Here is a 22,558-nt window from a genome sequence, read left to right on the forward strand (position 1 = left end):
AAATGTAATAGGTTACAGATTACTAGTTACCTTATTTAAAATTCAATAAGTAATGTAACTATTTCAGTTAGTTAATCAAAGTAATGTAACTTATTACATTTGATGACTTTTCTAATTTCCTAACATATGTTTTTAGCTCTTAGGGTAAATGTTCCCATTAAGCACCAAAATCTAAGTGTAGCTGTTTTTCATGGATACTGACATGATTTATAAGAGAGATCATTTCTTATAAAGCAACATTTATCTCTCATTTGAAAATGTTTTCATTAGTTCATGTAGATTTTGGAATATAATATAAAGATATTTGATGAATAAAGTGGGTTTAATTGGTACTGTGACTCCATTTAAGCCCATGTGTGATCCAAATAAGCCCACATCATGATTTATTTATAAAATATAAAACACATATTGATTTCAAAGAATTCAAAACAGCAATATATGTATTCAGTAACATGTTAAATATTAAAAAATTAGGAAAAAAGCAAAATCTTAAAGGTCTGACTTCAGATGTAACCTCCTTTGTAATCATCAACGTTTTCATAAGTAACTAATGGATTACAGTTACATTTATTTTGTAATTAAATTACATGCAAGTAGTTACTCCCCAACACTGGCTACTGTCTCTTGTGTAGAACTATATGGAAAAGAGTCTTCATGCTCGTTCAACTTTCCTGGATAAATAAAAAGGGATTTTTTTTGGGGGGCGTTCTGGTAATTTAAGACAAAGGCAGCAACCGTGAATGAAATATGATGAACAATCCTGCCTGGTTTCTATCTACACTGCCTCGTTATGTGTCACCACCTCGACATCACTGCTGCATGTGTTTTCAGAGGCATTAGGCTGACTTACAACAGATATAATCCACACCCAATTAGCAGCTAGTCGTAGCACCTCCTTTTGAGTAACAACTGGCGCTCCCTAAGTGAGCCCCCCCCCCCCATTTGCTTCTAAACCTCCTGACATGCACTCCCTGGTGGCTTGGAACCGACAAAGCGGAGGAGGACATGAGGGGGAGAGGAAGGGAGGGACTCTCATTTGGGACGGGGGTGGTGGAAGGGGTGACATACCCTTTTGTTTGAAGCTTGTTAGAGTGATTGGGGTACTGGCAATTGGGTGGAGAGCCTCGGTTAAGCCCTGTTACCCTCTGTGAAGCCAGCGCTGAGCTAACAATAGCTGTGACGCTCCAGATATAGAGGCCTGAGCTTTGACAAGTCATCGAAATTCAACCGTATGCAGAGACGGTGTCTACTCTGAATAGATTAATTAGACTCTTTTCCCCAAGCCACCCCATGGATTAACAAAGTGCCTGTTTGTGTAGATACACACATCTATCTTGCCGGTCCATTTAATCTATTTTGTCTGACTTATTTGAATAATCTGACTCGTTTATGCTCTTCTTAAGAAACAATCGTTGTGGCTCATTTTAACTTTTTTAACAAATGACTTTACCCCAGGGTGCAAACAGCTTCAGTTTCCATCTAATACTAATGACAGACTAAACCGAAGTAAAGAGTCGGTAGCCAAAGTTTTCTGTGGTTCAGGTGATAAATACTTTCAGGATGCATGTGATGCCGAGAGCGCTAAGATTGGCAGGATGACGCCAAGAGTGACGGTGAGGCAGGTGTCATGAGAGCTGCAGCTGATTTATGTCAGATCTGTCTGTGAGTGATAGCGGTCACATAACCGCATACGTTTTGAGGTTCAAGGAACATGTACAGTATGTACAGGAAAAAAAAGAGGGGGAGGAAGAGGTATGGATGATGTCAGCAGCGTGTCACATGCGTATCATAAGAGACATTCAGTGAATCTGTAACTGAAGACAACATGGCACCTGATAAGTGTATGCATGTGACCTCGTATTTGCTCGCTTATGTAATGTTGAGGCTAAGGCTGCAAGTAATGAGTGTTTTCATGATCAATTGCTGTGTTTTTCAATTAATTATTTACTCTTTAAAATGGACAATAAAGATATTCAATCTGCAATTGTTTAAAACTGAGTAAATCCTTACACTTGAGAAGCTCGAATCTGCAAATGTTGCTTTTTTTTACCTAATAAATGATTTAAATAATCAGTTGATTAACATTAAAATTGTTGACTTAACTTTCCAACAATCACTTAATCATTGAATTCATGAAATATCTGAGCATTAGATGAGTCTGTGTGTCTGCATAGCTCAGTCTCTATACACTATGTTATGATCTGTGTCTCTTATTGATGTGTTCTTCTGTCCACTGACTGTATCATTTTTCTCACAGCTGGAGATGGAGAAGCTGCAGCTCCAGAGTCTGGAGCAGGAGCACCGTAAGCTGACGGCGCAGCTGAAGGACGAGCGCGAGAAGAACAAGCACATCGTCATGATGCTGGTGCGGGAGTGCAAACAGCTGGCCACGCGGGTGGTGGAGGAGTCCCAGAGGTTTGACGAGCTCCAGGCTCGCCTAGACGAGGAGAGTCGCACCTCTGGCCGGCTGCAAGGGGAACTGAGCACCGAGCGGCAACGTAGCCAACAGATGGAGGCCAAGATGGAAAAGCAGCTGTCAGAGTTTGACACGGAGCGGGAACAGCTGCGTGCCAGGCTGGGTCGCGAGGAGGCCGAGAGCCAGAGTCTCCGGCAGCAGGTGGAGCAGCTCAGGACTGAACGGGGCGATGGGAAGGATGGCGCTGCTGTCGCCCAGCCTGCTGCTGCTGGAGCAGAACCTGCTGCCACCAGTTCACCACCCAAGCCTAAAGCTCTAAATTCTGTTTCCGTAGCCACAGAGCCGATCAGCTCTCGAACGGCATCTTGCCAAACGGACCTGCCCCAAACTGAGGTGGAGGGTCCCAAGAAGGCTCCCCTCAGTATACCAGTCAAACCAGCCCCTGCCAACTATGTGGGCCTGAGTCTGCCAAAGTCAACTGCCCGGGGAATTGTCCACAGCAGCTCAGGAGGACTGGCACAGACAGAGAATGGCTCAGAGGGCCAAACCCCCCACGGCTTACCCACCGGGGTCAGCCCACGTGTCCAGGCAGCCCGCTACAAGTTCCAGGAACAGGACCAAAACGGCACGGCCTCCCAGAGTCCTCCAGCCCGTGATCTCTCCCCTACTAACCGTGACAACTTTGCCGCCAAGCAGCAAGCACGCCACACCGTCACGCAGGTTCTTTCGCGCTTCACCAGCCCTCCAGCAGGAGGCGCTGGATCCCTGCGTCCTGGCCTGCCCCACTCCGCCTCAGAGGGAGGCCCTTTTCCCGGTCGCCTGAGCCACCCCATCGGCATCAAGTCGCCCACGGTGGCCAGGATCGACCGGGGAAACCCTCCTCCTATCCCTCCAAAAAAGCCTGGGCTCTCCCAGACCCCCTCTCCTCCTCATCCACCAATCAAGGTGGTTGGAGACAGCAGCCGCTCTCCTGGGGCGGGGCTAAAACCAGCTACGCCCCAGCTGCCGCCCAAACCCGCCCTGGACCTGGTCCCGGCCCTGACGGCCTCTCAGGTGGGTGCCTGCTCGCCCTCTCGCTCCCCGGGGCCCAGCCGGGGCCCTCAGCGGCAGCCGGCAGCAGCATGTGCAGAGTGCCCCCCCGTCATCAGCCCTGCCACCAATGTCAGTAGCCCCTCCTCCATAAACCCCCCTTCCACCTCCTCCTCCATTAGTGCTCCATCCTCCCGTAGCCCCCGCGCCTCAGCAGGCAGCCCCCTGGCAACAGCATCAGGTAAAGGGGCACCTCCGCGCTCCATCTCCCTCTGGTTCTCCCCACTGCCTCTTTTCTTTGACTGTCTTTCCATAGCGTTAGCCTAGCATAGCCTAGCATAGCATAGCATCAGGTCACAGGGAAACTAGCCTAACCACAGCAATGCAACGCAGAATAGCACATGGGTCACTTCAGTCTACCCCTGAACCTAAATTACCTTCACAAGATCCGATGTCGCTCACTGCACTCTCTCTCTCTACTCATCTCTTTCTCTGCCCTTAATATGTCCTCCCTTTGGGCGCCTATCGTCTCCCATGTTGTCACGTTAGCCCTGTTGGTATCAGTATCAACAGCGGACATTGACAACATGTCGCTAACATGTGCCTGACTGTTGCTCAGAGACCAGAGGTTAGTTATCCAGCGGCAGAATGAGCACGTCAGGGTTGAGCTGAGGCAAAGCAGACGTTTCCCCCCTCTCGTGTTTTCAGTTTGGTTTGTAGGCCTTCCAACCAGTAACCCCTGTCCTCTCTGAAGCTGATGCCAGAGGCTGTTCTCTCCTCCCCCTTCCCTCCTTCCCTCCTTCCATCCTTCCATCCTTCCATCCTCCAGTAGCATGCCATGACCACTCTTTTACTTCCTGCACTTTTCCTGTGCTAGCTTTCATTAACCCCTTCCACTGAGCACCTATCATTTCTACCTCCCGTCATCATCATCATCATCATCATCAACAGCACCTATGTTTGTGCTTTTGATATAAATGTCAGCATTTAAATTTAACCAGTGATGTGCTTGTAGTGCTATGTTTGCTTAAGAATAATTCTGTTTTATTACAATTTTGAGTTTTATTTTTATAGGCAGTCATTGCTGTCAGAGATAATTACATTCTACTCACCATTGCAGAGATTTGGGAATGAAGAGATATGACTAAAAAGGAAATCCAACTGGACGGAAAATGTTGGCAGTCAGACAATCTGTCAGGTTTTAAACAAACCTTCAGGTCAGCCAAACTTATTTGGATGAGAAAATGAAGACGAATGATAAAAATTATCACCCAAGCTGTCAGTTGTTAACATCCATTACAGATTACGGGCCAAATCTCATGTTCAGTTTTGACCTTACATCCATCAGCTGTTGCACACGCAGTTAGTTTTTTCCTGTGCAGTGACAATGAAGGATTACTTGTGACAGTTTTAATGTTCTCATTTTATTAGATATGGCAAAACTCGACGTCTGATTTAACGCCAAGAACTTGGAGAAATGTTGTGTTCCAAGTTATCTTATCTGGAAGAAATGATGAGCAAAACTATAAAAAACAAGGCCCCATTTGTAATAAGCCATAATTATTCTTTATTATACATCTGACCGAACACATTTGCATCTTTTTGTTTTTTTAGATTTATGAATGTAGCATGAAAAAAACAACAATAAAACAAGTAGTTGATAATTGGAAAGAAAGAAAAAGCCCCACATCTGCAGATATGACCATCAGTAAACATCTGTGAGGAGTGCTGCCTTCCAAACGTTATTTACTGACATTTTAAAAGGTGACATGCAAGTCTCTGTATCTTTTCCACTGCACACTGATTTTAAGTTAAAAAAAAAATGTTTATACCAGTGTTGACAACCTTTTTAAATATTGCATTTAATTGCAGCATCTCCGCATTTAAGACTCTGATGGAGCTGCAGAGTAGTTTTGGAGGGTAATTCTGCTACTCCTCAGACTTAAATCCAGACCATAAAACTCACCTGTCAGCAGCCAGACCTGTTTTTATATTTTTCTAACTTATTCTCAACCGTCACCCACTTACACAGAAAGTGCAGCCATTGCAGCTACTTTTATCTGTGTCCTTGAGATTCTCCACTGCACTTTTTTTTTTTTTATACTCCCTTTCGTAAATCTCTCCTCAGTCTGTGACACACATTTCTGCACTGAAACTCTTCATCCTGTCTTTTTCAAACTAATGTTTTAACCCACTCAGTCCAGTAACGGCAATATGGCTAAAAGTAGTATCTGTAGTGTTTAGCATAGCGCCTTAAACTTGTTTAGTTAGTAGATTTAGCACTAGTTATTGTTGGGTTTAATATTTAGGTCTTTTTTTCCTGTCCTTTACTTCATCTTGTTTTGTTTGTTGTGCTCAATCATGCATCATTTTGCTTTTCTAATTGCATTGAAAAATAATGTGTTTACTTATATTGTGTGAATATTGTGGATGATTGATTGTACTGAAACATGAAACTTGAACGCTATCTATCATCTGGCTATTAATCTGATCAGGCGACAGACTCTGTTGTCAAGGCTGCAGAACGCCTCGCACGATGATTCAATTACGGATATTTTATTACAGCGTTCCTGCAGTCTTGAGAAACCTCCTGGAAACAGCTTTGAATTTAAGGAGTGTTTTCCAGGATGGGAGGGAAAAAATACCTGTTTTTATGTTTAAAATGGAAAGATGGTAAATGCACATCTGATATTAACACGTGTGATCTAAAGTATTATAAAATATTGTTTTTATGAAACACAGTAAGACAGTTAACATCTTGCTAGTGGTTGAGATGCTCTGTCTTGTTGTGATTCACTGTGTGCATACTTCACAGTGTGATAAGAAGTTAATTTTCTGTGGAAGATTTCATACGTGCCACCTGAATGTCTGAATCCTCCTGTGAGTTGTGTGTGAGGAAATCTCCATTAACCTCTTAAACTCAGACTCCCTGGTGGTTGGAGCTTGTGCTGTGCGGCAAAAGTATTGTTCAAACATGGATTTATTTAAAATTCTAGCGGTGATCCCAAAGGAAGCAGGCTGAATTTGAGAAAAATGTGTGTAAAATGATGAACAAGACACCTGGAATATTTCTGTTTAATTGCCGGCCATAAAAACTAAGCAGTGCTATGTTGCTTTTAGTTTAACCCTCCTGTTGTCCTCAGGTCAAGAAAGGACAGGAGGAAAAGAGGAAGGAAGGAAGGAAAGGAGTAAGGAGGGATGGAGGAAAAGAGGAAGGAGAGAAGGAAGGAAGGAAAAGAGGGAGGAAGGAAGGAAGGAGGGAAGGTAGGAAGGAAGGAAGGAAAGGAGTAAAGAGGGATGAGGAAAAGAGGAAGGAAGGAAGGAAGGAAGGAAGGAAGGAAGGAAAGGAGTAAGGAGGGGGGGAGGAAAAGAGGAAGGAAGTAAGGAGAGAAGTAAGGGTGGAAAGAAAGGAGGAAGGAAGCAAGGAAGGAAGGAGGAGGGAAAATTAAAGAAAGAGGAAGGAAAGAAGGAACAGTCAAAAGAGATGGGGTCAGTTTGACCCGGGAGGACAACAGGAGGGTTAAAGCATTTATCCACAACAACAAAAAAGCACATACAGAATATGCATGATGCTATGATACAGTGTGAAAGGGTTATTTTTCTACATGGAAGGAAACTAAACATTTAAAGGACATTTAAGGAGGCAATCAGTGTTTTTTTTAAGAGGTTAAATAAGAAAGTTAAACAGGAGATTTGGTTAAACAGGAATTTTAACTGGTAAAGTAAGTGGGTGAAGCCTTAAATCCACACATTTACTGGCTTATTCTGAACCAAAGGTATGTCGCTTAACCTGTTTACCTATTTTTTCCCACAAGCCTCCCGTAATCCTACAGATTTTAAAATAAATAATTAACCACCACATGAGCTTTTTAGCGAAGAGTAGCTTCAGGGTAGAGCAATAAAAACTACCTGCGTTGCTCCTTTTTTTTCCTTTTTTTCTTTTTTAGAGGTTTAATATTTAATTTCGGAGGTGCTCCAGTGACTCACTGAAAGTAAATGAACCTACAGAGCAGTTTGCAATTCCAGACACGCTCTCTTTGATGTTCAGTTCATTAACTCATACATACATATGAAGCAACAGTGTCAATTTTACATCAAAGTGTGTGTGTGTGTGTGTGCGTATGTGTGTGTGCATGTGTTAGCATTTGATGAAAGGTATCTGGACTTTACAGTTAGTTGAACTTTCTCTTGTGAGCCGATGTTCAAAGTTAAAGCTCCTCAGCCTTTTGTTTCATCTCAAGTTGCTTCAAGTTGGATATAAATCATGATCCACGCTGTCTGACAGCATCATAGATTTTGAATCATCTTGTTCCAACTTTTCATTAAAGCTGCAGTGACCAGTGAAAAGTTTGGACACCTGCTCATTCAAGGAGTTTCTTTCTTTCTTAATTTTTTTACTAATGTCTACATTGTAGAACTGTTATGACACTATAAAGAAAAAAACTAAGAAATGGCTCAGCAGCATATAGAAACAACTTACACAAGTTTGCCAAAATGCCAAAAACTAACCAAAAGAGTGAGTCAGGAGGCCTGGCCAAAGAACAAAAGATGAGGAAGGCAATGGGTCAGATCAGAACTCCCCCTTCCCCCTAAACTATTAGAAACTGCCTAACATAATCTAAAGAAAACCCCCTCCTCTAAAAGAACAAAAGGGAAGAAAACACACAAAAGAAAGTCTCAGGTGGTCCGAGCTGCATGCCAGGAGGAAGAGAGGAAGAGAGAAGCTCTACTCTAAGCAGGTCCACTCACTAATAGAACAATACTGAAGTTAATTAGGGCTTACTTTTGTTAATATTTACTACTTATCCATAGGCAATGTTTTATTTTAATAGTTGTGATGTCTTCAGTATTGCTCTAAAATGTAGAAAATAGTAAAAACAAAGAAAAACCCTTGAATGCCTATGTATGTGTATGTGTCCAGACCTTTTTGCTGGTATTGTACATGATGTTTACTCAGAGGTAAATGTTCTTTGCACTGAGGTCTTGTGCATCATTTTATACACATTAACCCAAAATTGTGCCTGATATCTGACATAGATATTGTTAGAAAGTTTGGGATATCTACTGGAATTTAAAGTTCTGTGGGTTTGAGCAACGATTGACAGCACAACATGAGTATTTGAAGTTGTGATCCACTGGGGTAAACACAACCACCTCTCCTGTTTCCACCTCGATAAAGGTTTAATTACAACTCTAATCTCTCACTTTGCTCCAGACTGCTCCTCAAATAAGAAACTATGTGAATTTCTTGTATGTGTGATGAAACTCAGGTATACTCTTCTTCCCTTCCAACTTGCCTGCTTCCTCACACCTTTGCTTTCCCCCATGCTCAGCATTTCTAGTAGCATTGGTCTCCTCCTGATCTTCCTCCTCCTGGTTTAACCTGTGCTGCTCCTGCTCCTCCTTCCTCCCTCCTGCAGGCTGGTGTCCCTCCGTAGTCTCCTCTCTAAGCGGCGGTGGGCCTGCTGCCCTGGACGGCGGGCGCCCCCTGCTCCTCCAAGCTGCTTCCCAGGGAAATGTCACTTTATTGTCAATGCTGCTTAACCAACCAGACCCGACCACCACCACCATCGCCACCACTAGCACCACCACCACCACCACCTCCATGTCCACCACCACCAACACCACCTCTACCACCAACATCACCTCTACCACCGCCATGGAGAACAAGCCCAACCATCTCGACCAAGACCACCACCTCTACCACAACCACAACCAAACCTCTGCCTTGTTTGCTGCTGCTCAGAACGGACACTCAGGTAATTGACATTTTATTTATTAATATCATAGACTGTATATAAAATGGAAGTAACATCCGTGACGTCACCCATTGGTTTGTGGACTGCTGCTTGGAAGCGAATAGTTTCGGATCTGGGCAGCACCATCTTGAACATTTCCGGTGCATGCTGGGTAAAAAAACCCCACGGATTCTACTTATATGGGCATCAGGAGGAGCAAGAGGCGCCGTCCTGAACCTGTGAACCAATCAACCTGACAATCACGACGTAGCCACGCCCTAATGCATACCCTGCTTTATCGTCATATATAAAATCAGGGAGGCCAAAATTTCACAAATGAGCATCATACTGCATTGAAGAAGGCTTTAAACTAGCGATTGAGACCATAAACACATTTTGAAAACGTTTACTGAGGTTAGAAATCAAGTGAGAAGTTGGTGAATTCTCCATTGACTTGTATAGAGACGGAAGTCCTTTTGACACCAAAACGGTCGCCCCCTGGTGGCCTTTTGATAGAATGCAGTTTTAAGTTACTTCCACGTTTGCATCATTTCAGAGGACCAGAACCCCCCCGCCTGATTAATACTGGCTGGTTGACATATAAGTGGTTGCATTAAAGCTACTGCTGGTATCGGTCATTATAAGTGTTGTGTAGTTGGAGCTTCTTTCAAGGAGGAAAGCGAATAACTGTCAAAGTCAGCGTTTATTTGCGGATTAGCTGCTTCTTACAAACATCAACAGAGGATGATAAACAGTAGACCTTCAGCCAACATCTTGGCACGTTACTTACTACTTCCTGTTTTTTTACTATCAAAATAAAAGCATTTAAAGTAGTTCAACTCAAAGCTTTCAAAAGAAATTAAAACACAACAATAACCATTTCTTGTTTCTTATGTCATGTAAATATTGTAAATAGCAACATTTCTAACTGTAAATACTTTGCCCTTTTAACTGACCATGAATTAACTTATTTATTTATCTATTTAACTTAACATTTCTTAACAATAAGGTTGTAAAGGGACTTTGCTGACATCTCATTGCTGTGTGTTTTCTGCAGTGTTTTGCAGATATGTCATATGTTGTTTCCAGTATATCTTAGACTCAGTATATATACATTTGCCTTCCTTTACGTCCTGAAAAATAGATAAAAAAATACTAAATTTAGATCCTGACATACAACAGCAGAGAGGTGACAGATTAAAAAAAAATCAATTTACCGAAATTCTCAGCCTTGGTTGTAATGCTAGACTCTAAAATCCTGGCTAAAGGCCTGAATTGAGATTCAGAAGTGATAATACACCTGCATATATCCTGAGGCATGAATATAAAGGACAAAGCAGAGACAAAAGCTGACACAAAGCTGAATGGCATGTCCTTCATCAACTTCACTGTTTTCTACCTCAGGACACCACAGAGTGGCCACTTCACTGTTAAAACCATAATACAATACTTTTCTATCTGATAGTCTGTTAGTGAGAGTTTTTATCTGGTAAAACAGCATCAGTGGAAAATATGAGATCATGGTTACTCCTAGTTTAACATCCTTTGTGCACTGATGTGGAGCAGTGATTCATCTCAGGGCTAAATCTTTAGTTTGAGGCGTCCTGTTTATGATTTTAACAGCCACCTGCCAGCAAATCAGAAATTCAAATGGCATAAATTATAAAAAATAGCATCTATAATTTTATGGCCGCTTCTGGCCAAAGCACCAAGTGTAAGCATTGATTTCATTGCATAGGTGAGCGTGAAGGGGAACCGTATCAGTGCTATCGGTCAGCTGGGTGATTGATCTGAAAGTGTAGTGTTCAAGAAACACCCAGGGGCTTGTATTGATTATTATCGATTGATAAACTGAAGGTGATCCACCAAAAATACAAACAAAGGTTTGAGGCAGGATTGATTGTTCTGTGAGAGCGGCTGAATGAAATGTATTGATGCGTTCCTTACGAGGTCATGAGACACCATAATAATGATAAAGTCTCTCCATAAATGCATGAATAAGACAGATGTATACTCACACAGCTACACTGTCTTGGGTAAATGGAAACTGACTACATTTATACTGCGCTTCTATCCAAAGTAGCAAAGCATTAATATAAACACCTTCCTTCCTTCCTCCCTCCCTCCTTCTTCCTTCTTCCCTTCCTTCTTTCCTATGTCCTTCTTTCCTTCTTTCCTCCATTCCTATTTTCCTTTCTCCCTCCCTCCCTCCTACCTTCCTTACTTCTTTCCTCTGTCCTTCCTTCCCTCCCTCCTCCCTTCCTTCCTTCCTTCTTCCCTCCTTCCCTCCCTCCCTCCTCCCTTCCTTCCTTCCTTCTTCCCTCCTTTCCTTCCTTCTTTCCTCCGTCCTTTCCTTCCTTCCTTCCTTCCTTCCTTCCTTCTTCCTCTCTTCCTTCCTTCCTTGACTCGAGGACAACAGGAGGGTTAATCTGCGTTCAACGCGACCGAACATAAAATAAGATGAGACGAGATGAGACGGGGAAATGAACATTATAGCAGCAGCAAAGTGGACAGTAAAAACAGAAGTGTCAATAAAAAAGAATAAAGAACAATAAATAAGTAGGAAAGCAATAAAAGCAATAGTAGTAAAACATATAGGGAAATAATAGCAATAGTAACATTAAACTGTAGTTTGTGCTTGTTTGTTTTGTTTGCTGAGATATAGAGGGGAAACAAACTTCTTAGTTATCGAATCACACTTTTTGTTTTTCTGCATCACTGATCCAAATAACTTCCTGATGATCTGTTTACTTAAATAGTCAAGAGTTAAAAAATGAATATCAACATCCAGCTACATTATGCACTAAACCTTCTGGTGATTGTTTTCTCACAGTCTCATCTTAGAGGATTTTCTGCCATTGTGCTTTTATGTGCCACATGAGACTCCGTTTTATGACTCTCACCTGCACAAACAAACCAGAGTTTGGATTAACTGCTGCAAACATTCCTGCTATAATGCTTTTTCTTCTCTCAACCATCACTGAAGTGACTTTGAGTAAGGCCCTAAAGGACAGTCGCTCTCTCAGGTGTGACTCCAGTGTGTAGAAGATGCTCTCGCTCAGTAGATTTTGTGTTAGCTATGGGGTAGAAAGTATGTTTTTGATCCAGGTTTGCATGCAGATAAGAGTGGACTCAGTGGACTGGATTTATTCTTTTAGAGAAACTCACAGTGAGCATTTCAGGGTTTGATGTCTTGCAAAAGAAGGAGCGCCTTCAGTATGAGCATGACTTAGATGTTCCTGTTTGAAGACACTTTCTAACCACAAAACCTCCAGGCCACCTGCTTTATTTTAATTATTTTTACCACTGCTACAGTAATAACCTCTGCTGACAGAAGATGTGAGATTGTCACTTGAGTTAAATTAAACATGATCGTGTGCTTTTTGTTTGGCCTGCAGCGACCAGAAGAAGAAATGCTAATGCTCGGTTTGTGGTCAGTTTGAATAAAAGATTTGCTCCATCATGCAGCTTTGACCCACTGTATGTGATTTACACAAAATCAGGCCATCTTCCTGCAAGCATCAACCTCATATGCATGATGTGTGGTTGATTTATGTGGCAGGAAAAAGGAAACAGATTACACAACTCTCATCAGGTTCAAGTGAAAGATGTTAAAGCAAAGGAATGAAGCTTGAATTACCTTCTATCCACTGAATAAAGACAGAAGATGCCTCCATTAGAGTTAATTTAACAATACATTTACATCATAAACAGGATTATTTCATTGAACTCAGTAGATTTGTGCAGAATTTGATGATCTTAAATCTGCATTAACCAATTTTTAGCTGATAAATGCTCCACTGTGTTCACCAGCTAGTCTCTTACTGTGTCTGTTAGCTGATTGGTGCTGAGCAGCTAGCACACAGCAGGTATATACTATTCTATTAAGTTTGTATTGTAAAGCTAAAAGGGTTAAGTGGCTGCTGTCAGAGTTCAGCACACAGTTTAAGATTAACTTGTTTACAGCGATGTTTGAATTACGTTTCTCTCAGTTAATCTGCTTGTTCTCGCAAACATGAAAGTCGTGTTAAGTCTGTATTGCGATGTCAACGATGTCAGCGAGAAGACAAAGCTCCTGTACTCATGAACACTTCACATGTGCTGCTGTAAAGTCTGTAATTGCATGAGCTGCAGCTGATCCCGTTATGTTGGCTGCCATCAGACGGAGATGGACCGTCATGTCAGGGCTCTAACCTCAGCGTGGCAGGGAAGTCCTGTACGTGCTCCTTCAGCTGACACACACAGAAAGTTACCCACAGCGGCAGTGCATATTATCACACACTGAATAATTCATGCATGTAGAGCACTATCTCACTCACTCACACACACACACACACACACACACACACACACACACACACACACACACACACACACACACACACACACACACACACACTGCAGGTGTATCAAAATGTGCTTCCCTGCTAAGATGTTTAGTAACACTCGGCCAGTCGAGGAGCGTTGATCCATGAACACGACTAATGCAGCTGGAGGTCGACTGTACTGCCTGCTGTGTGATAGGTGGGCCGACACAGAGAGGGGACACACACACACACACACACACACACACACACACACACACACACACACACACACACACACAGACACACACACACACACACACACACACATACACACACACACACACACACACACACACACACACGCACATGCACACACACACATACACTCTCTCTCTCTCTCTCTCTCTCTCTCTCTCTCTCTCTCTCTCTCTCTTTCTTTCTCTCTCTCTCATACAAACACACACACACACACACACACACGCACACGCAAACACACACACACTATGCTTTTCCCAAGACTTTCCCCTCTCATCTTATCGCATCATCTCACCGCCCGTACTTCACTGTCCCACTACACAAATGAAACATTTTAAAGCCAACATATATGTTTATATGTTTTAAACCCACACACACACACACACACACACACACACACACACACACACACACACACACACACACACACACACAGTCTGTAATGTGAAAACATGACAACCCACAAACCTTCCAGCAATGACAGAGCAACACATTTACCTCAGCAAAGAGAATGCCAGGCCGTTATTATTGAGACTAGATCTACTTTTCAGTCAACCCACATACTGTAGTACCTTGTGTCTCCTATATATGTATTTTTAGTATTTTTCTTCTGATGCACTATAGAGAGCTGAAGTCCTGCTCCAGCTGCAGTTTAATTAACTGTCATTTTCTTTTCATCGTTCTCTATAAAAAAAATAATAAAATAAAATAAAAAATCTGGAGCACTCTAAGTGTCTGCCTATATAATTAAATAAATGGCTACTCTGCAATAATACTGGGGTTTAAAATCTGACCAGCTTGTCCCATTAACAAAGATAAAAAGGGCTGCTTTGTTAGGATTCATAACTTCAGCTCTAATGGGGGCTTTGATCAGACTCATGGGATGTGGAGTCGTTGAAAGCTAACAACGTTTTGTCTTGCTGATGTGCTTTTTTTTATCTTTTTTGCTATCCGTCTCAGATGTAGATATGGAATGAATATGGACAGAAGAAAAGTAGTACCATGTTTAATATTATCAGATGAGACCCTCAATGAGGAGATACATTGGAAATAGAGGCTCTACAACAGGAGTGTCAAACATGCGGCCCGTGGGCCAGAACCGGCCCGCTGAGAGGTCCAATCCGGCCCAGTTTCCTTCTTCCTCTTTTCCCTCCTTCGGTCTGTCCTTCTTACCTTTCTTCCTCCCTTCCTCCCTGTCTTCTTTTCCTTCCTTCCTTCCTTCCTTCCTTCCTTCCTTCCTTCCTTCCATCTGCCCTTCTTCCCTTCATTCCTTCCATCTCCCCTTCCTTCCTTCCTTCCTTCCTTCCATCTGCCCTTCTTTCCTTCATTCCTTCCATCTCCCCTTCCTTCCTTCCTTCCTTCCTTCCTTCCTTCCTTCCTTCCTTCCTTCCTTCCTTCCTTCTTTCTTTCCATCTGTTCTTCCTTCCTTCCATCTGCCCTTCTTTTCCTTCCTTCTTTCCTTCCATCTGTCTTCCCTTCTTTCCTTCCTTCCTTCCTTCCTTCCTTCCTTCTTGTCTTCTCTTCTCTTCCTTCCATATTTCCTCCTTCCTTCCTTCCTTCCTTCCTTCCTTCCTTCCTTCCTTCCTTCCTTCCTTCCTTCCTCCATCGTCTTCTCCTCTCTTCCTTCCATCTGTCCTTGCTCCCTTTCTTCCTTCGATCTTTTCTTCCTGTATTCTTTTCCTTCTCCTCCTTCTTTCCCTTCTGTCCTTCCTTCCTTTTAATGATCTGGCCCACATGAGATCAAATTGGGCTGTATGTGGCCCTTGAATGAAAATGAGTTTGACCCCCCTGCTCTACAACATTGAAAATACTCAATATGATGTTTATTACTGATTGTTTCTGCTACCAAGTCATTCATGAAATTGTTAGCATAGATATTGAAGGGTTTTTCCTACACTACCATACACTCTCATCACCTGCAGTATCCATGGCAACAAGAGCACATGGTTGCCAGTATCATTTCCTCCTAAATTTTGTGGTAGTTTTTTAGGATGCTGTAGATTATACTTACAGTTTTATTAAATCTGTCCCACTGTTTCTGCAGTTTTTAACTATTTGTTTTTATGGTGTTCAATTATAATTTATCCTCCTTTTTCTCTCTCTCTCTTTCTTTCCATCAGAGTGTGTGAAGCTGCTGCTGTCTTCCGGTTCGTCTGTTGATGTTTCGGATGAAAATGGATTCACACCTTTACACTTTGCTGCCGCCCACGGCCACTGCAGGTGAGCTCTTACAGATCCTACGCAGAAATTCCTCTTATTAGAGAGTTTTGACATTTTTCAGTTTATCAATTTTCATGATTTTTGTCTTACTGCAACTATTAGTCGATAAGTTGAAGGACAGAATCAGCAACTATTTTGATAATCTATTTATCAACGAAGTTATTTTTTTAAGCAACAAATGCCAAATATTTAACAGCTCCAGGTACTTAAATCTGAAAACTTTGCTGCTTTTTCTTTGTCTTACATTACAATAAATTGTTTTGTTTTGTCTCACATCTGCTGACTTTAATTTGGGCTCTAAAAAAATATGATGGTAATTGTTTAAGACAAGATAAGATGCCTTTATTGTCACTGTACTTAAAATACAATGAAATTGATAGCGCCCATCACAGTGGTATTTTGAGCTACTACTGCATACATACATACATACATACATACATACATACATACACACATACACACATACATACATACATACACACATAAATACATACACACACACATACACACATACATACATGCACGCACACATACATACACACATACATACACACATACATACATACATACATACATACATACATACATACATACATACATACACACATACATACATACACACATACATACATACATACATACACACATACATGCATAACCACACACATACACACATACAGTACATACATACATACAGCAACACACACAATCAAGCATGACCCATCATAAAACTATATAACAAAACAAAGGCAGGTAAGTAAAAAAAAATAAAAGTGCTATTAGTGCAAGAGTCTGTAAAATATTGAACTAGTATATAAGTTTTCATTCATGAATCATGCCTGATTAATCAGTAATGAAAATAATCATTAGCTGCAGTTTTAGCCTTAACCGTCCTCACAATGCAACTGTGATACCTTCAATTCATTCCTTGTTGTGTCACATCTCTATTACTTGACTTGACCGCCCTCTTCGTGTGCCACCGCAGTATTATGTGTGTGTGTTTTTTTTTGGTAAATTGATGACTCATCGCATATTTAGCCGCGAGACGAGCGCAGCTTGAATGTCCTGCTCAGACCGATGCCGGTAAACCTCTCCAGGTTTAGGTGCCAAGCAGCAGTGCCGGCGTGTCTGCTCCATACTGTCACCGCACCGTTTTCAAACTGTGGCTTTTGTGGTGTACATTGTAGGCTGTCAGGTTGAGACTAGTCCTGCATCACTGGAGCTTGTATGAGGTGATTTCCCAAAGCTAAAATAAACCCAGATCAAGGCTTAAACTGGGCAGCTGCTGTTTGCATGTTTGCAGCTTGACTTCCTTTTCTGCTGATCCAGTCGTTTTCTCCTCCTGAAGCATCACCAGCGCTCGGATTATTAATTATTAACAAAGAGGGAAACATCTGCTCCTACGCTATGCATGGTGCGCTGTCAGTTCTGATCAGTCATATCGATCCTGACGTATTATGGAGGGATGAATCTGAAGCCTACAGCCTGAGAAGATCTGTCAGCTACAGTGGCGAGTGTGTGTCCGCGCTGCCAAAAAAACACGATGCCCTGGACCAGCTGGGGAATGTGCAGTGTTGTAATATCTGATCACAGTGTTATAAATAGCATGGGGATATCCAAAAGGCACGCTGACATGTATACACACACACACATACACACACGCACACACACACTTGCACACACATACAGACCTTATGGGGTTAACTCGTTTTTCAGTGGACTGCATTAATCCGCTCTCTTACTACTAGTGGAGGGCTGACTGATGTCTTCCCTCGTCTCTGAACAGGTGGTGTACACACTCATAACTTCAGTGTATGTGTGTGTGTGTGTGTGTGTGTGTGTGTGTACCTTTTTATTTCTGTGCGTGTAGGTATGCATATTATTAAATTGGCATGTAGGGTACAGGTGTATGTTATGTATAAAACATGCATATGTGTCATATCAAGAGGTTGACCTGTATTTAAGAGTAATGTAAATCTCAGCTCTTATTTGGGTTTTTTACAGAGGAAAATACACTAAAAACACATTTTTGGGTTTTTTTAAGTGTATTTTTCTACAGTGTGTGACTGTAAATATAAAACAGTAAGCACCACTGTTAATTATAATGATTAATGACATTGAAAGAACACAAATACAACAAAATATACATAACTTTAATCATGGAAAATAAAGGTTGAGTATACATTAACATGCAGCCCACGTTTATTGCTGCAGTTTACAGCACTTCAGCTTATTTTGTCATTTTGTCATTTTCCATCACACACATACTGTACATACATACATACATGTGTGATAACCAGTTTCCATTTATCTCTGGACTGGTGAAGACTGTTTCTGACTGCTGGAACGCACTGAAAATCAAAATGAAGTTATATACTGTTCACCCTGTTCTCAAGTTTCTTTCGTAAAATAGATGAAGCACCACAAATGTGTCTTAATTCTGATTTCAGGCTTTGAGTTCAGTAAAATAAAATAAAAATCTATCACAAAACAGAAAACAGCAATGATTGACAGGATATATTACACCTACCCTTCCTATTATGTTGTATGTGTGATTTTATGTGTTTTTCTTTCAGCTGTGTGCAGGCGCTGCTGGCTGCAGGAGCTGCTGTGGACGCGGCGGCGGCGGCGGCGGCGGGAGGACAAACCTCCCTCTTCCTGGCCAGTGAAGCAGGAAGCCTGGACTGTGTTCAGGTCCTGCTGAGCGCCGGAGCCGACCGCTCCCGCACCACCACGGTACGTCTGCTTCACCGTACTGTACATGCACTGCGTTTCTAAACACCAGAAATGCTACAATTCAGTATGAAGACACAACATGAGCGGCATGTCTGGAGTTTGAACTTGAATCTTCTTGGTGCTTGCTCACATTCAGGTCATTTTCAGATGATTGCAAAGGCAGGACAAACTGTTGATACGTACAGAAACAGTCAATTCTGAATTTACACACTACTTATATAACAATATTGACTCAGTAATGTATTAAGGATAAATCACTAACTGATATCTTGAAATTAGGACACAGTAACGGACAGTAAGTGACATCACTGCTACTTGCTCAAAAAAAAATCCCTGTTTTTGGTTCAATTACTCTGAAAAAAGTTCATTTTTTGTTTCAGGCTTTACTTCTTTTTTGAGCTTCAACCTTCATAAAAACTAAACAGAATCTCCGCCTTGATGTTCTTCCTCGTTTTCCTCACGTTTTGTTCCAACACTTCTCATTGTTTCACACTCAGCCTGCTGCGACACACAACGAATCTAACTATCCTCGTGTGTCTGGTCGTCTGATTAGTACAAGCTCATTGATGTATGGGCTTCGTCGGTCTCCATGGAAACCATAGAATTTTGTTGGTTGCCGTGGCAGCGTGCGATGAGACCCTATCTTTAGTTACCTGCTTTGTTCTACTTTTAGCTTTGGCTTCCCTGCTGAGTCGGAGAGAGCTGCCAGAGTCTCTATAGCGTATCCGACCTCTTCGGCTCAGGAGTATTTTTAGCAGCACCAGAAAATGTTGGCCTGCGTGTCGGGTCAAACATAATGATTTAACACGGAGGAGGACTTTTAAACTGGGATATGAGACTGTAGCCTGAATATGCAGCACAGTCTGGGTGTGTTCATTTCATTTTCTTATGATTTCTTTTTGGGTTTTTTTTTGTTTTACCAACAATTTAAAATCTGGTGGACATTGTTATACATTGCATTAATTACACAGGTGTATAATCAACAATGGATTTGGATTTTATTAGTTTTTAGTTTCAGTGTTTATTATGGGGGGAATCATTTTAAAATGGTCTGCTCCTTTTAAATATTCTGGGTAGTTTTGAGTACTATGTAAGTCTCAATCTGCACAAAGTGGAGCTTAAATAGTTGGTTTGATATTGATTAGTCGATAATTGATCAATTTTTTAGTGACTTTTTAGACAAAAATACTTAAAATTCACTGGTTCTAGCTTCTTAAATGTGAATTTGCCCGTTTTCTTGATTATAATTTGATTCTTTTTGGATTTTTGGATTGTTAGATGTACAAAATAAATCATCTGAATATGTCAATTTGTGCTCTGGTAAATTGTGATTGGCATTTTTTACCATAATAGACAATTAAAAAAAAACTTTTTATCGAACAAACAATTAGCCAAGAAAGTAGCTGACTAATTGATAATGATAATATAGATTAGTTTCACTCAGTATCAATTTTCCTGGCTGGTGTAATCAAATGATCGTATTACATCCTCAACACAAAATCACATTAGTTCCACTCTGCACAAACATGATGAATGCAAAAGTTGAAAGAATTGAACTTGTGACACCTTCTGTCATTTTAAAATGAACGAGCTGCTGTTATCACCGAGGAGTGACGCTGTGTTCCCTCTCCTGTTGATCTGTCTGCAGGACGGCTGCACGGCTCTGCACGCGGCGGTGCGTTCAGGACACGTGGACACGCTGCGTCTCCTGCTGTGCCACCCGACTCAGGGTGACCTCACTGTGACCCTCGACCCCCCCGGCACCCTGGCGCTGCCTGCTGCCCTGCTGAACCAGGCCAACAGCGACGGCTGGACGGCTGCACACATGGCTGCTGCTCTGGGCCTCAAGGTGCGACACAGAGTCATTCACTAACATGCCATGTGTCAGATTCAAAGCGACTCTTCACATCATGTCACAGGCTTTTTACATTTTAAGTTGCATTAGTATTTTTTTTAAATAAGGCATCTTTAATAAGCAGAAGTAAAGTGAATATTGGACCAATCAAGTGGACACAAACATGACTCCAAATGAATGCTAATGTTGCTGCATAGCTGCCAGATATATAATTAGGTAATTACTTGCTAACATGTTAAGTATAACACCTTCATAAGTTAATAATATATCAGGGTTAGGGTTTGGACTTCTTCTATTCCTTTTAGTCACCAAAGCAGCTTTAATCTCAATGATTCTGCATTAAATCTACTTCCTGTTTCATCTGCTGCTATTCTGCAGTTTATCTTACAGCGTTTAAATGTTTACACTGCTCCGTGCGTTTTTGCAAACTCGCACAGACTCTAACGACACTAACACGTCGCGCTCCGTCCACTATATCTTCCGCTAATGTCCGGCGCTGCCATCAGTCGCTACAGTCACCGGCTAATGGGACGGCTGACCTTCCTGGCTGGAATCGTCTCGCTCAGTGTAAAAAGGAAAGCAGGAGGCTCTACACCAGACTAGACTGAGTGTCTGACTTGAATATAAATGAAGAGAAGCTCATTGATGTGTGTGCGTTCACAACACATAAGAGCTTCTGTTGCAGACATAATATCATTTGTGGTTACAGTGAGCAGCCTTTAAGTGTATACAGATGATTCTTAGTCATGCCGGCCACTTATCTGTCTTTATGATAAAAAATAATCTCTTTAGTGTTGCTCTCAGATTGTTTTCTGATTGTGATCTGTGTGTGTGTGTGTGTGTGTGTGTGTGTGTGTGTGTGTGTGTGTGTGTGTCTAGGATTGTCTGGAGGTGCTGTGCAGCCACAGCGAACAGGACATCGAGAGGAGGGACAAGTGTAATCGCACCATACATGACGTGGCAACTGACGACTGCAAAGATCTACTTGAAAACCTCCGTGAGTGTGTCTGTGTGCACGTGTGGTCATTAAGTCTTATTCTATACTTGTGATCATTCTGATTTCTAATTAATAATTTTACATATTGGTGGTTAGATTGGGAAACTGATGAAAATCCTATATCCTCTGTTAAAGCCTGGCTGAGAGAAGGGCGGCCCTATAACACTGCATCAAATGTAATTTCATCAATCAATCAATCAATTATTATCAGTTTATTTGTATAGCACTTTTCATACATAGTGATTTAACGCTAAGTGCTTTACATAATAAAAAAACATTTCCATCCCCCAGCACTTCCCACACACACAAATAATAAATAACTGTCATAAATAATGACTCAATAAAAACAGGAAGTGAGGAAACGCTGTCATAACTCTCATGAATCTGCAACGAGGAAACAGCAGAGATAGGATAAAAATAAAATACATTTATAACTTATTTGCATGATTTTTTCCTGCAAAACGATGAAAATGACATTTCATTGGAAGTTGATATGATACTATTTAATTATTAGTATTATAGTAAATTGCATACTGATTACATTTAAGATTATTAAGACTGTATTCTGACAATTTTATAACAATTAATTTAAAAAATGCATTAATTAGCCCCAAACTGTAGCAACATTTTACCAAATTTAATATCAAATTTGATATGTATTTCTGTACCTCCCCCTTCTTTTAATCTTTCCTCCTCCCCTCTCTGTCTCCTCTCCTCCAGACTCGTACCGGGTCCTGGTCCGTCTCCAGTGTCCAGGTGGAGGAGGAGCGGCGGGGTCCATGTGTCCTGTTGAGGCTCTGGAGGAGGAGGTGAAGGGAGTCACCGGCAGCCAGTTGGTTCTGGGCCGAGTGTCGGTCGACCGCTCCACTAGTTGGTCTCAGCTGAGCGCCGCCCTCGGCCGCGCCCTCACCTCCCACCTCCACATCCTCTGCGGAGATCCTCAGACGACCAGAGAGGAGGGGCAGCGACCCCCGCTAGGCCTCGGCCCCTCCAGCATCGCCTCCA

At 41.9% G+C, this 22,558-nt stretch overlaps 1 protein-coding gene across 1 annotated transcript in view; it reads left to right on the forward strand.

The window, feature by feature from the left end:
* The window catches only part of cttnbp2 (cortactin binding protein 2), a 115,694-nt gene that overhangs the window by 62,857 nt on the left and 30,279 nt on the right, over positions 1–22,558 (forward strand). The window contains exons 4-10 of the mRNA XM_062420423.1: positions 2,258–3,686; positions 8,866–9,204; positions 15,866–15,965; positions 18,542–18,701; positions 20,350–20,550; positions 21,436–21,553; positions 22,274–22,558. The exon at positions 22,274–22,558 is cut by the window's right edge and continues 9 nt beyond it. Of these exons, the coding sequence (XP_062276407.1) occupies positions 2,258–3,686; positions 8,866–9,204; positions 15,866–15,965; positions 18,542–18,701; positions 20,350–20,550; positions 21,436–21,553; positions 22,274–22,558 (2,632 nt within the window). The remainder of the gene's footprint in view (positions 1–2,257; positions 3,687–8,865; positions 9,205–15,865; positions 15,966–18,541; positions 18,702–20,349; positions 20,551–21,435; positions 21,554–22,273) is intronic.

This window comes from Scomber scombrus, chromosome 6 (assembly GCF_963691925.1).
Source record: "Scomber scombrus chromosome 6, fScoSco1.1, whole genome shotgun sequence".
Lineage (NCBI taxonomy): Eukaryota > Metazoa > Chordata > Actinopteri > Scombriformes > Scombridae > Scomber > Scomber scombrus.